Raw genomic sequence first — 13,294 nt, 5'->3', positions numbered from 1 at the left:
AAGAAAGAAGAGGCCAATTTAATGCATGCAAATAAAAAAATCTGCTGATTCAGGAAGTATTCTTTGGGAAGTTTTGGAAGTCTTTTTTGGGGGGGAAAAGAAGAGCTTATTATATACAGAATCATATAAATACATTTGCTAGGCTACCAAGGTGAATGTGGGTGTTGGAAAGCAAAGCAAATAATAAATAAACTTTAGACTTTTCTCTTCCAAGAAAGCAGGAGGAGTGCTGTGCATGCACTGAACACATTCCCTGCTCTTCCCATGCTGATTTCCTCTCGCATCTGTCAGGATTTAGGAAGTACTGAAAATAGAACGAAGCATATGTCAGTGAGGAGGTTAGGAAAGAAGGTCATGTATGAAATAAAGAATGTGAACAGGGTACTGGATGGAACAACCAAGCCTGCAAGTAGCTTGAGTTTGTATCCTTAGTGTTAACTTAAAAGCTGGAAACTAGTACAGATACAATGTGCTGAAAAAATTCTCAGTGCTTGCCTGGAACCAAAGATTGATGGGGGTGGGAGGGGAAGGTCCTCTTGAATACAAGGGCTTTTAGTGTTAGGATGAGAGGGAATGGATTGAAGCTTGAGGAGGGGAGATTTAGACAGGAGGTTTACAGTGAGAGGGTGGTGAGACACTGGAACAGATTGCCCAGAGAAGTTGTGGATGCCTCTTTTTTGGAGGTGTTCAAGCTCAGGCTGGATGGACCCTTGGACAGCCTGGTATAGTGGAAGGTGTCCCTGCCTATGGCAGGGAGGTTGAACTAGATGATCTTTAAGGTCCCTTCCAACCCAAACCATTCCATGAATCTATGAATTCAGGGTTTTAGAAATCCACAGACCTTAAAGTGTGAAGAGTTGGGGGTTATTTGGTTTATTCATATTTCAGCAGTGATGTTAAAGAGAAAATTGTTGAGACTTTGAGGCATTGTGACTGCACAAATCTGTGCTAAATCACAAGCTAGCAAGTTAAGTAAATACTGCCCTTCAGGATATGTGAATCCTCTTGTCAAGACATAAATTGTTTGCTTTCCTTAGGTAATGGATATAAACTAGGAAGATTTTAATTGCAGCCCTGTATGCAAGAACATTTGTGGACTTAGCTCACTATAAAAGGAATCCCAAGGTGCTCTGCCTGATGTTGTAACTGCTCCTCTGAATACTGATTTATATGTGAATAACTCAGTATGTGAATAACTCAGTATGTGAATTGAAACACTGAAGGTGCTGTCATTGTTCATTCGACTCAAATTACTTGCTTTGTGGATTTTAGCAGAGTTTTAGGTCTTAATTGCTAGTTAGTGATCTGCTGTAGTTCTTGATATGGATCAACAAACTTTGGGCAGCTGCTAGAGAGGATTCAGTCCTCTATTAAGGGTGTAGCTGTCAGACTTTGTAGATCTGAACAATATTGAAGTGTACTTGCAAACTAAAGGGAAAGCTCTAAACTCTCTAAATGGGGAGATTTATGATTTCTGGAAGTTTATGTTGAGAAGGATTGTGGTTGGTGTGTTTAGTAAAGCTGTAGTAAAGAATGACATGGTACTGAAAATCCTATTTCTTATATTTATTAAGGATTAATTAGCAACACCTCTAACAGGTAGTGAAAAACGAACTTGAGAGTGTTGAACTGCCTTGCTTGCCAGAACTTTTATCTTACAGTTGCAGAATGCAGTTCAGCCTCCTTCTCCCTCCCTCTCCCCAGCTTTGTTTGAAGCTGATATTTTTCTTATCTCCCAGTAGCAACCTGAAACTTCCTCGCTGATTGGCAAACACAGGTCCTGTAAGATTTATGACGTGCTCTGAGGTGTGTGTATGCCAAGAACAGGTGCTTCAGCTTAAACTCTTAATAGTTCATATATTTTTGTAAATTAGAAGGCAAGCAAGTGGGAATATTGCAGTGGAGAAGATATTAATCACTGTAATGATGCTGAAATCCTTCAGAGAATGTAGCGAGTAGAGAGCTTGACTCAGGTTTCAGTGTGGGGGCTTTTACTTTAAAGAAGCCGAATGCTAGATGAAGGCATGTCAAGTTGAGAGGTACAGGGCTTATTACATTCTGGTACATTTTTATCCTCGGATCTAGAAAGGTCTTGTTATAAAATGCTACCTAAACAGAATGCTCCTCAGAGGCAGCCACCCCAGTGTGTCATAAAGCGTGACTTCGCAGATGAAAAGCAAGTTTTTAACATAGCATTTGAAGAACTCATGGCTATTGATGCTTTCACATGGGTGATAGAGAGTCCCTTAAATAACTCCTCAACGGGAGGAGGTTTTGCAGTGGGCGGTGAGGGGCGCTCTGTGGTGTGGCTGCGGGGTCAGCAGAGCCGTGTGCGGTGGCGGCAGGTGGCAGCGGCCGGTGATCTGACTAGACAGAAATTCCCTCTATGGCTGTGGCGGCCAATCAAGCCCAGAGCGCTGGGGATTACCTCTGGTGACTCCGGTGAGATTAGAAGGTTGTATGTGAGATGGGCAACTCTGCTGTAGGCAGCTTAAGTGACAGAATGACACAATTTCCTGGAATAAACACGTTGCTGGGTCAGGCAGGCTCTGCTGAAGGGGCCGTGTGATGTCGGTGCTGGTGTGGGGTTTGTCCTTTTGAATCGTACCCTGAGTTAAAGCCCATCCCATTGCCTGGACAGTAAAAGTTTTACTCAACAGATGAATGTGCAGGTACGTCGCTGACCGAAGCTTCAGCTGTTTTAAGGTTTGTGTTTTAACCTGCACTTGACCTATTGATTGTGCATGTGAAATAAAATCACTCTTAAAATAGAGGAGAGCCCTGTTATTTACAACGGGTAATGTTAAGTTTGCCAGGCAAAAAAAGAAGAAAAAGAGAAGGATTTTCAGTAAATAGATTAGATGTAAAATACAGGGTTTATTTATTTTCATTTTTTACTTCTTTCTTCCTCTTCTTCTGAAAATGTATTTTGTTAACTTCTTGCTTTTTGAGGCTACTCTACCTAGCACGGTGGAACTAATTTCTCTGCCATCTTGCCTGAAGGAAGTTTTTGCATAGCCACATAATGCCAGCGTTTTACATGCTAACAATTTGCAGCAAGATGATAGTGATTAGTGTTTGGGTTTTCTGCTCCAGTTCACCTTACTGAAATGTCAAAAACAAGCCCTTTTTGTGCCTAGATTTCCACTTTCAGTTTTGTCAGTGAAACAGTGACACCTGCTGCTGCATTTATAGGAAGGTCGGTTCCTCTGGGGTGCGGGGGGGAAGTCTGTTTGGAGGAATTTTTCAGTGGACTGTAAAATCTGAGTTAATGAAGTCTTAGAACAGCAGTTTTGTAGTTCCCTGTCCTTGTCTTACCAAGAATTGCCCGGTCTGCTTTGGGCATTTGTTTGAAGGGCAGCTTTATGTATCAATATTACATGAACTTTGCTTGCTGAAGTTGACTTGCAGAGGCTGATCCCAGTGAGGAACAACCAGTAAGGTTGATTCTGCACGAACTGAATTTGAGTGGAGGCTGTCTGGGTGTTGTGGCTCTGCTGAATGGGTGCCTGCTTTGACAGGGGTGGTTTGTTTAACCCATTCGAGCCCCTTCAGTCTAAACTCCCGGCAGTGGTTCTCTCTGGCCATATCCAACTCTCCACCCTCTCTTACATTCGTAGTTTCTTATCAAAACATATTTAAGGCAGAACTTAAACTCTAATCAATCATTTTAAATAAATGAATGTCTTTTCAGAGAGGAGGAAGAGAGCTCTTTCTTCCTCCTTGCTCTCCTCTTGCCTTTAACAGGAGTCCTGCCTGCTGTAACCTCACCGGCAACCTCAGGCTTTCTTTTCTCATTCTTGTCTGGTGTCTAGCACAGAGGGCTTGGATTTTCTGTGGCGCTCAGAAGATCCTCGGCACAGATACTACAAGATTGATGTGGGTTGCTGGCTTTTGTGGCCCATCAGGAGAATTCATTCATTTGCTGGTGGTTTCTGGGAATCTGGGGAGTGGGTTATTAAGTGGCAGGCAACTGCTGCTTGATATTTTAGCCTGGAAGGGAAGGAATTTGCAGATGAACTGTGGACATCGAAATGCAGCAGTGCTGGAAAGAGCTGTTTTGGCCATGGGCAGATATTCATTGTGGGTGGCAAACCCCAATATTTAGGGAGCTACATATATTTAGGGAGGTTAACAACACTGAAAATTAAGTAAATATTTTTTGGAGGTCCATTTAATAGATTAATTTTTTCCCCCCTAATACTTCCTTTATTTTTTTCCCTGTATGAGCAGTGCTATTTTTCTAATGCTTTCTTAAAACATCACAGGACATTGCCCTTCCAACCCACACCATTCTATGATTTCTCTAATGTTTTGCCACCTCTAACAGTAAAATGAGACAGGGAATGCCAAAGCTTTTTTTTTTGTGTGAGTGTGAAATAAAGAACAGCAAAAACAATGCCACAATTTTTTTTCTTACATGTTCTATATTATTAGTTTCATCGTTTGCTTATTTAGTTACTCAGTTCAGCAGCTGTAGGGAACCATGTTGCTAATTCTGTAATTCACATTAAGTAACAAAAATCTCTTCCTTTAACTCCTGTCTGAAGCAGATTGTATCTTCTGGAAAGTTTAAATCAAGTTTATGTGCTTTCTAAATCTTTGCATCTGGATTGCTTTGAAAGGCAAAGAGTGAGAGTCCCTTAATGGGGAATGCAGAAGTAGTGTTTTGTGCTGTCTTCCTTAGGGTAATCATGGGTGATGGTAATTACTTTATGAATGCTTAGTGTGCTTGTAAAACTCATCTCAGTAAAGACTGCAGTTTACACAAAGAAGGAAAGATTCTAGACTGGAGTTTCCCTTCTGTAAATTCACTGCAAACACAAATCTAATATACCTGAGCCAGGTTTGGGTTGGGGTGGGGGTTGTTTTTTGAACAATTATATTTCTAAATGACTATCCAGAGTTTTGAGAAGGTGACTTAAGGTTGGTCACAACTTTTGTGCTACAAGGTCTCTGCTTCCCAGTTGTAAGCTCTCATATTTCACTGGTTTAAAATGGACTGTGTTAAAAATAACACTGGAGAGGACCGGCACCGCTACTACACAAGATGTTGGCCAGACCTCTCTGAGCACTCCTAAAACTGAGCTGTGCATTAAAATGGAGCTGTATATGTGTGTGTACATTGTCATCTCTCTGCTCATGCTGCAACAGCTGCCACCTCCACTGACTTTGTAAGACAAAATGCCATAGCTGAACGGGGCAGCTGACCAGGAAAAATGTAAGAGAAAATAAACTGGGAGGTTTGAGGAGGTAGAGCTAATAATACAGAAACTGCACAGTAAGTTCATGGCAGGGAATGATGCTTGCCATGGTGTTTGCTGAGATTTCAGGGTACAGATAGGAATTAGAGTTTTTAGCAGAGGCACTTTCATAGAATGGTTTGGGTTGGAAGGGACCTTAAAGATCATCCAGGTCCAACCACCTCACCATGGGCAGGGACACCTTCCACTAGACCAGGCTGCTCAAGGCCTCATCCAGCCTGGCTTTGAACCCCTCCATGGAAGGGGCATCCACGACCTCCTTGGGCAACCTGTTCCAGTGTCTCACCACCCTCACTGTAAAGAATTTCTTTTTAATATCCAATCTAAATCTCCCCTGTTCTGTTGACCACTGTGCAGTGACTGTAACTTATTACCAAAAGGGAGATAAGGCAGCTGCCAGTGTTTGTGCTGCTCAGAGCGCAAGTTGCTGCAGCTTTGGTCAGTTTGTTCTAATGTGCAAATGCAATTTCATTTCAGCAACAAATTGCTCGTCCTTCTCAAGAGGAAAAAGTAGAAGAAAAGGTAGAAGAGGAAAAAGCAGAAAAAGCAGAGAAAAAAGAAGAGGAGAAGAAAGATGAGGAGGAAAAGGATGAGAAGGAAGAATCTAAGTAAGTAAATGTCCTGAAAATGCATTAATTCACCCTGGATTGCAGGTTTATGCAAATATCAGAACAGGATTTGCATTAGCCTGGCAGGGAAATCTGGACTGAAACCTGTTTCTATTTAGGTTGGGGTTTGTGCATTTAAACCAATTTTTTGGACATCTGTCTTGCTGGAAAGCTGCTGGGAAAAGCATGGCCTTTTTTTTCCCCTCATATAATAATTTTCATATCTTGTGAGTTTGGGGTGGTTTTTTTTTTTCATATGTTCTATCACAGTGCTCATATTTCCTTTGAAGCTGATAGTATCATGTACCTATGTGAATTCTCCAGCAGCTCTAAATCATGGGCAGTAAGTGAATTCTGTTTCACTAAAGGTGTTTTTTGGGTTTGTGGAAGTTGTTTATTGTTGGGTTTTGGGGGGGAGGTTTGCATTGACATCCGGGAATATCTGCCCATAATGGCTATTTGAAAGTGACTAAATTATGTTTTTAACTGCTCTCAGAGAGAATACCAAAGAAAAGGACAAAACTGAAGTTGCACCAGAGGAAACAGAGGAAAGGGAGCAGGCCACTCCTAGGGGCCGAAAAACTGCCAATAGCCAAGGTCGTCGTAAGGGCAGAATCACCAGATCAATGACAAATGAAGCTGCACAAGCAAATGCTGCTGCAGCTGCAGCCACTGAAGAACCACCCCCACCTCTTCCACCCCCACCAGAACCTTGTGAGTAGCATTTATAGGACGCTTGGGGACCCAGCTGGTCGCAGTCTCTTCACTGACACAAGGCTGTTCTGTAGGTGCAGTGCACTTTGGGTTTTTTTCCTGTTTAGAATTGCACCTTTATTCTTAGGCCTGCTTAGAATTTTGTGTGGTACTGTTAAACTTCACAAGTGTAACTTCATGACTGCTCTATGTGTGATCAGCTAACACTGTTAGAAACATGATGGTGGGGGGGAGCGGATAAAAAAGGGAGTTGAGCCTTTCTGTGACTGCATTTTCTCTCTTTGCAAGGTTAATGTAGAGATCCACATGCCTTTCGCTCAGATTGACTTACAGGTTATAGCTCAGAGAGGTTATTGTTAAATAAGCAGGCATGATACTTGAGCACTTCGGAGAGTTTCATAATCTGAAATAGATCCTGGCAAGTTGTTTTTCTTGTGGTTGTTTCTGCATTAGATGGCAAGAGACCTCTTAAAGTGTTGATTTCCTGCAAGGATGGTTAAAAGAGACATCACTCTATGCATTTCTGAAAAGGCTGGTGCAGAAATACTAGCAAACAGAATACTTTGTGGGTAGTAAATAATTATCCAGGATGGCAGGGAAGGGGTTTTTTTTTCTTTCTTTTTTTTTTTTTCTCACAGTGCTGTGGCAAAGTTTATTGCTCTGAGATCTTAAATAGGACCTTTACAGGCAGCTGCTGTTCTAGAATTTGTAGCAACCCTTTTGCTGCTCAGATATTCTGCATATCCTAAAGAACAGAGTAGCTGAGCAAATTAGTTCTAGCTTGCTCAGACAGCAGTGGTGGGGTTTTGTTGGCAGCTAGAAAAAGGCAATAGTGGGGTGTGCTTTGAGGGGGTTTTGACTGATTCTCTAGAAAACCCAAACCAGCTTTTCAGTGGATCAGACACCTTATAGTGTCCTGCTTTTATTGTTTGTTCATGGAAGCTGTTGAGGGGTCCATGTTGCATGCTGTGCAGAATGGTAGGTTTTATGAAGAGGAAATGGAGGCTGCTGCAGCTTAACGCTGTTCAGAAATTTAATCAGAATGATATCAAATCCAAGGAAGTGAATTAAAAGTATTTTGTATTGACTTATATTTAGCTTCCTGCTTGTCTATACTTACTGGTCTTTTGTGTTCTTTTATTTTTCTCTGTTTGTCCCGTAGGAGACTCAGTGAATACAAGAATAGTAGATTTCTTGATACCCACTACCCACTAAATAACCACTTCAGTCCTTTCCACAGCAGTCAGTGACATAAGATGGAACTAGCTTATAGCATGTTGGATTGCTGCTTTTAGTAGTTGATGGTAATTATTGACAGTTTAAATAAAATTTTAGTGATAAATACATCTAAGTTACTTCAAAGCCTTCCCTGGCAGATAATTACAGTTTTGTAGGCAGAATAGTTTGAACAATTGGCTCTGCTGAGTTTGTGGTGGTTTCTACTATAGCTCTAACTTGGTGTAATGGAGATTGACTACTTCCCACTGACAAGAGCAGCTTTCCCAAGTCACTTGAACAAGCCCTAATGTAAATAGATTAGTTGACTGTGGGATGCATGATTGGTGCCATAACAGTGACTCTTGGTCTTTGATTAGTGTCTTTGTTTCTCTTCCAGCTTCTGCAGAGCCAGTGGAGACATCTCGCTGGACAGAAGAAGAAATGGAAGTTGCTAAGAAAGGTAAACTTTGTGAAACTTTGGAGTTAATTTGTGAATACTTGTGCTTACAAAATTCCAGTACTGAATTCCTGAGCAGGAGTGCTGGGGTTAGTTGCAGCACTACCTTGAATGAACCATTTGAAATTTACTGTTGGTTTATTCGTTATTTAAGGAGTGGGTGGGGGTGAAGGAAGGCAAGAAGCATCTTTAACAGATAAAATAATACTTTTTTTGAGATTTATCCTGACTTTTGTGATATGGGCTGCAGTTGTTTGATGTTGTACTTGGTCCATAGAAGTCTGTGAAGCAGATGTGAAGGTGTATATGTCACATGTAAAATACCCAAAGTAATGCATTAGAAAAAAATCCTTTTGTATAAGACATTCTTTTCTTAGGAAAATTAATGTGGTTTATAACTTGTCTATTCATTTGGCAGATGCTGTTACCTGTAAATTTCATGCATAAAAGCAGCATTTTAGCAGGTATTACATACTAGCAACAGCAAAGAGTAGACTTTAAAGGCTTCATAAGCAGACATTGAGGTTAACACAGCTTTTTTTCCCCCACCTCCATAAGTAGTTCTCAACTGCAGTGTCATAGGAGAGTTCTCTTAAGGACAGCAGGACTTCTGTTTCTTACCTTGCCATAGGCATTGCTGTCCATTTCTTTGGGTTTGGGTAGCTGAATTATTTACCATAGTAAATATTGGTTCTTGTGTGTTTGAACAGGACTGGTGGAACACGGCCGGAACTGGGCAGCGATTGCCAAAATGGTTGGGACGAAAAGCGAAGCTCAGTGTAAGAACTTCTACTTCAACTACAAAAGGAGACACAATCTGGACAGCCTCCTCCAACAGCACAAACAGAAGGTAAGTGGATATTGGGGCACTGGATAATTTGCAGAGGAGAGCTTGGCATCTTTCTGAAGTCATTCATCACACTTCATTAAGACTGTTTTGCAGTTTCCTTTTGTACTTGTTTGTATGTTGTGACATAAATCTAGAAGAGGCGACTGATGCTCACTGACCTGTGATACTAATCACTTCTTGCTTTAAAATGCAATAGAAAATTGCCTACCAGATAGAATATTCAAGCCTGAAGAATTCTTTAATGCTCTGAAAACCATGTTCCTAATCAGGACACCAGCAATTGCTATTGAAGTTCAGGTCATTGCCGTAGAACTGTTACGTCGAAACACAATAAGCACAAAGCTCCAAAAAAAAATCAAAGCCAGGAACTGAAAGTTTTGGGGCATCTAAAGTAGAATCCCGAGTACAAATTCTTTAAGCTGTGGTGTTATCTTAGTCTTCTCTCACTTAAGTGAGGAGAATCAGCGCCTGTGTTTGCTGCAGTAGTTCCGTTGTTCCCCCAACGTATCTTGAGACAGTTCCCAAACTTACTTTTAATCACCAGCAGTGAAAGCTGGCCTGAAGTTGAAAGAGTGTGCCCTTGTGAATGAATCTGTGCTCAGCAGAGATTCTCTGTCTTTTATTTCAACCTTGGATTGGTGAAAGAGCATGCACATAAAAGGAAATAAGACTTGCAAGTTTTCAGTCTGGTGTAAATGCTGTGTCTTTGTCAGTCTTCACGAAGGCCCCGTGAGGAGCGAGATGTGTCGCAGTGTGAGAGTGTAGCCTCGACCGTGTCAGCTCAGGAGGATGAAGATATTGAAGCATCTAATGAAGAAGAGAATCCAGAAGACAGTGAAGGTAACTTTTCTGGGAAGGGAAGTCATCTGTGCACAGAAAGGGACCTATGTTTTGTGCCTGTTGTATGCTCAGAAAGAATGGCAGCTCCCAAAGGAGGTAAATTAGAACTGCTAACTTAGAGCATGTCCATCGGATGGCACTGATTTTTCATGTCATATCAGTGTTTTGCCACTTCTGCCAGTGATGTCTCTAAAAACTGTTAATTTAAATCATTAAAGCTGCACCTTATGTACTGTGAATGTTGACTCTAACCTTCTACTAAAGCTGCATCCTATATGGCCGTACCAAGTGTCTGACATATGGACAGGAGTATACTGGGCTGGCTGTTTAAGATCAGAGCTATTTAAGTGGTCCTACTGCTGTGATTCCAGTCTCCCTCCTTAACCTGTGTCTGATTGCTCTCCCTTCAGGGCAATTGTCTTGTTCTGTCAGATGCATTTGATTATTCTAAAGAAGCAGTTCATTGAAGACTGGTTAGATTTTATTAGCATTGAACCTTTATGCCAAACTTTTTTTTTGCCCCAGGTGCTGAAAATAGTTCTGATACAGAAAGTGCTCCATCTCCAACTCCAGCAGAACCTGCTAAACCAGCTGAAGAAACTCCACCTGAGACTGCTGCTCCAAAAGTAACCACTGAGGCAACAGCAGAACAAGAATCTACCGTTAAACCTGCACCCAGCACACCTCCCTCAACAGCCCAAAGTGTGTCAACAGCTGAAAGTCAGGCCCCTGAGCCACAGGTTAAGGAAGAAATAAATAATGAAGCAGAAGAGCCTATGGAGGTTGACAGTAGAAGCCATCCAGTTGAAGCTAAGCCTGTGATTACTCTTCCAGTGCATACCAAAGTAGAACCTGTAGAGACTGAGATGAGGCTACCAGAGAACATTCAAGTGAAAATAGAGAGTGATGCCAAAGAGAGAGAGATGGAGAAACCCAAGGAGAAGTCTGAACCTGAGGAAATGGACTATAGCTTGTCACAACAAGTTAATACAGCAAGACAAGAGTCCCATTCAGATAATGATTCAAGTGCCACCTGCAGCGCTGATGAAGAAGTTGATGGAGAACCTGACAGACAAGGGTGAGTTTAATTGTTCAGCATCCCACCTATGTTTGGGGTATGGCTGATACCACTGATGGTAACTGAAGTCTTTTCAGTGTGCTGGTGGTGCAGTTCCTGTGTAACCATAGCACAGCATCAGTGGCAGTGCTCCCTCCCTCTCAGTGGGCTTAATATACATGTGGTACGAAGGAGAGATGTTAAATGTCAAAAGTATCCAGTGTCATGGTTCTGCATGTGGACTCCAGAAGGGTGCAGCTGATAATGTTTCTCCACTCTCTTCCCTCTTAGACACTCTTTCCACATCACAAATACATTAGCCCTCTATTGTCTACTGCTGTTTATTTATTCCCCATGGATTAAATCTATCAAATGCTTCTTATTTATCCTTTTGCAAAGCATTCTTTATAAAGAAGGTTCTGTTCTTGCATGTAGAGACTGCATGCAAACACTTCTGGTTCTGGAGATTATGAACACATTTTATTTCTGTGTGTTACCAAAATACAGCAGCATCTGTTGCTTGTTGGACCAGATGTGCTGTGGGCCCAAACACAACATGATTCTGATTTTTCAGCTCTTTGTCCAGAGTGTTTCATTGCGGTGTGTGTTTGGTTTTTTTCTGCAACTGGGAGGCAGACTCTTACCTGTGAATATAAAAAAAAAAAAAAAGTAGTTTATACTTGGTCTTTTTGATGATGTTTTTCTCTTCCTTATATCTCTTTTTGCAGTATCTTCAGCAGGGAGTCAAAGCCCTCACTGTTAAATCCCCCTGGATCAATACTGGTATCATCCACGATAAAGCAAGGGCAGATGGACCTGCAACAGCTTCACCACCGAGCTGCTGTCATTCCACCTATGGTATGGGCTGTTACTGTGATATTTGAAGGAGTATCTGTTGTCTCTAAAACTAGTTGCAGTACTAAAGCAGTAAAAAAAAAATCATGACACAAAGACATTTCTCATTTGCTTTGTTGTCACACTTTTGAGGAGGAAAGTAAGTTAAGTACAAACGAACAACTAATAGCTTAGAAACAGGCACGAGCCATTAAAACAACTGTAGACTGCAGCGGAGACACTGAACATGACAGTTGCTTCAGCAGGTATCTGTGTGGATGTCCCTGATGTTAAAGCCTTCCCATCCTTGCAGGTTTCTTGCAGTCCCTGCACTGTCCCTGTGGGCACACCAGTGAGTGGCTATGCGCTCTATCAGCGGCACATCAAAGCGATGCACGAGTCAGCGCTGCTGGAGGAGCAACGCCAGAGGCAAGAGCAGCTGGATATGGAGTATCGAAGTGCTGTGAGCCCTTGTGGCACTTCCAAGAGCCCTAGTGTTGAGTGGGAAGGTAGGCATGTTGTGGAAATAACCCTGCACTCTTATCGCAGAATGCTAGGGGTTGGAAAGGACCTCGAAAGATAGCCAGTCCAACCCCTCTGCCAGAGCAGGACCACCTAGAGCAGATCACACAGCAACATGTCCAGGAAGGTGCTGAAAGTATCCAGTGAAGGAGACTCCACAACCTCCCTGGGCAGGTTGTTCAGTGCTGTTGTGTTACACTCTTGCTTCATTTGAGAATGAAAAATTTACTCTATTAATCATTAACTATTGTTTTCTGATTGCACTTGATTGAAGCAACCTAGAGAGCTTGAAGTCTACTATAGCAATCTTGCTGCAGCTTCAGTGTTGGAGACCTTGTAGCCTCCTTGGAGAAGTCAGAAAAGCTGGCCAAAAATGAGTTGTTGCTACAGGCCCAGTTCTGTACTAAGTGTGTAACTTCTACCTCAGCTTCCTTTGCTAGAAAAGGAGTAGGTCCACAAACTGTGTTGTAACAGGGAAATAAACTGAGTGAGATGAACGTGCTGGGTGTTACAGTGTTAGAGAAACTATCCCTGCTTCACAGTTCTGCATTTTTAGATCTTAGATTCTTGTGTGTTGTTTCTCTTGCCTCATCAGTATTAACAACATGAACTGTCAAGTTCTTTGAAACCCAAGTGTTCTGTATTTAATATGCATAACAATTTTAATGGTGTTAGGAAAATGCTTCAACTTAATTACTTCTACCCAAAGTAAAATTAAAGGCACACAACCATTTTTTTTCTGCCTGTTAAAATAATGGAAAGGGAGCTTGTAGATTTGTGCAGGGGAGGGTAAGATTGAGGGAGGGGGTCTTGGAAGTTGCTTCTTGAGGTGGAAAGTTTGGAGTTGCTTAAAAGTACCATTAACTGAAATGCTACCTGAAATAACTCTTGGCATTGGCAGTACTGTGTCCTGAAGTGTGGGAAAGCTCT

The 13,294-nt window shown here is 41.8% G+C and overlaps 1 protein-coding gene across 5 annotated transcripts in view; it reads left to right on the top strand.

Moving 5' to 3' along the window:
- Window positions 1-13,294, top strand: part of NCOR1 (nuclear receptor corepressor 1) — a 62,262-nt gene that overhangs the window by 30,102 nt on the left and 18,866 nt on the right. For 3 of the 5 annotated variants that reach the window (XM_054167071.1, XM_054167069.1, XM_054167070.1), the window contains exons 15-22: window positions 5,742-5,872; window positions 6,369-6,586; window positions 8,202-8,264; window positions 8,972-9,111; window positions 9,825-9,951; window positions 10,477-11,029; window positions 11,737-11,866; window positions 12,156-12,351. In XM_054167071.1, the coding sequence (XP_054023046.1) occupies window positions 5,742-5,872; window positions 6,369-6,586; window positions 8,202-8,264; window positions 8,972-9,111; window positions 9,825-9,951; window positions 10,477-11,029; window positions 11,737-11,866; window positions 12,156-12,351 (1,558 nt within the window). Of the gene's footprint in view, window positions 1-2,565; window positions 2,707-5,741; window positions 5,873-6,368; window positions 6,587-8,201; window positions 8,265-8,971; window positions 9,112-9,824; window positions 9,952-10,476; window positions 11,030-11,736; window positions 11,867-12,155; window positions 12,352-13,294 lie in introns of those variants that run through there. The other 2 variants (XM_054167073.1, XM_054167072.1) reach the window with 2 other exon arrangements.

The sequence above is a fragment of the Dryobates pubescens genome, chromosome 13 (genome assembly GCF_014839835.1).
Source record: "Dryobates pubescens isolate bDryPub1 chromosome 13, bDryPub1.pri, whole genome shotgun sequence".
NCBI classification, from domain to species: Eukaryota; Metazoa; Chordata; class Aves; order Piciformes; family Picidae; genus Dryobates; species Dryobates pubescens.
Note: the sequence above shows the minus strand (reverse complement) of the source record. Positions and strands in the feature narration are given on the sequence as shown.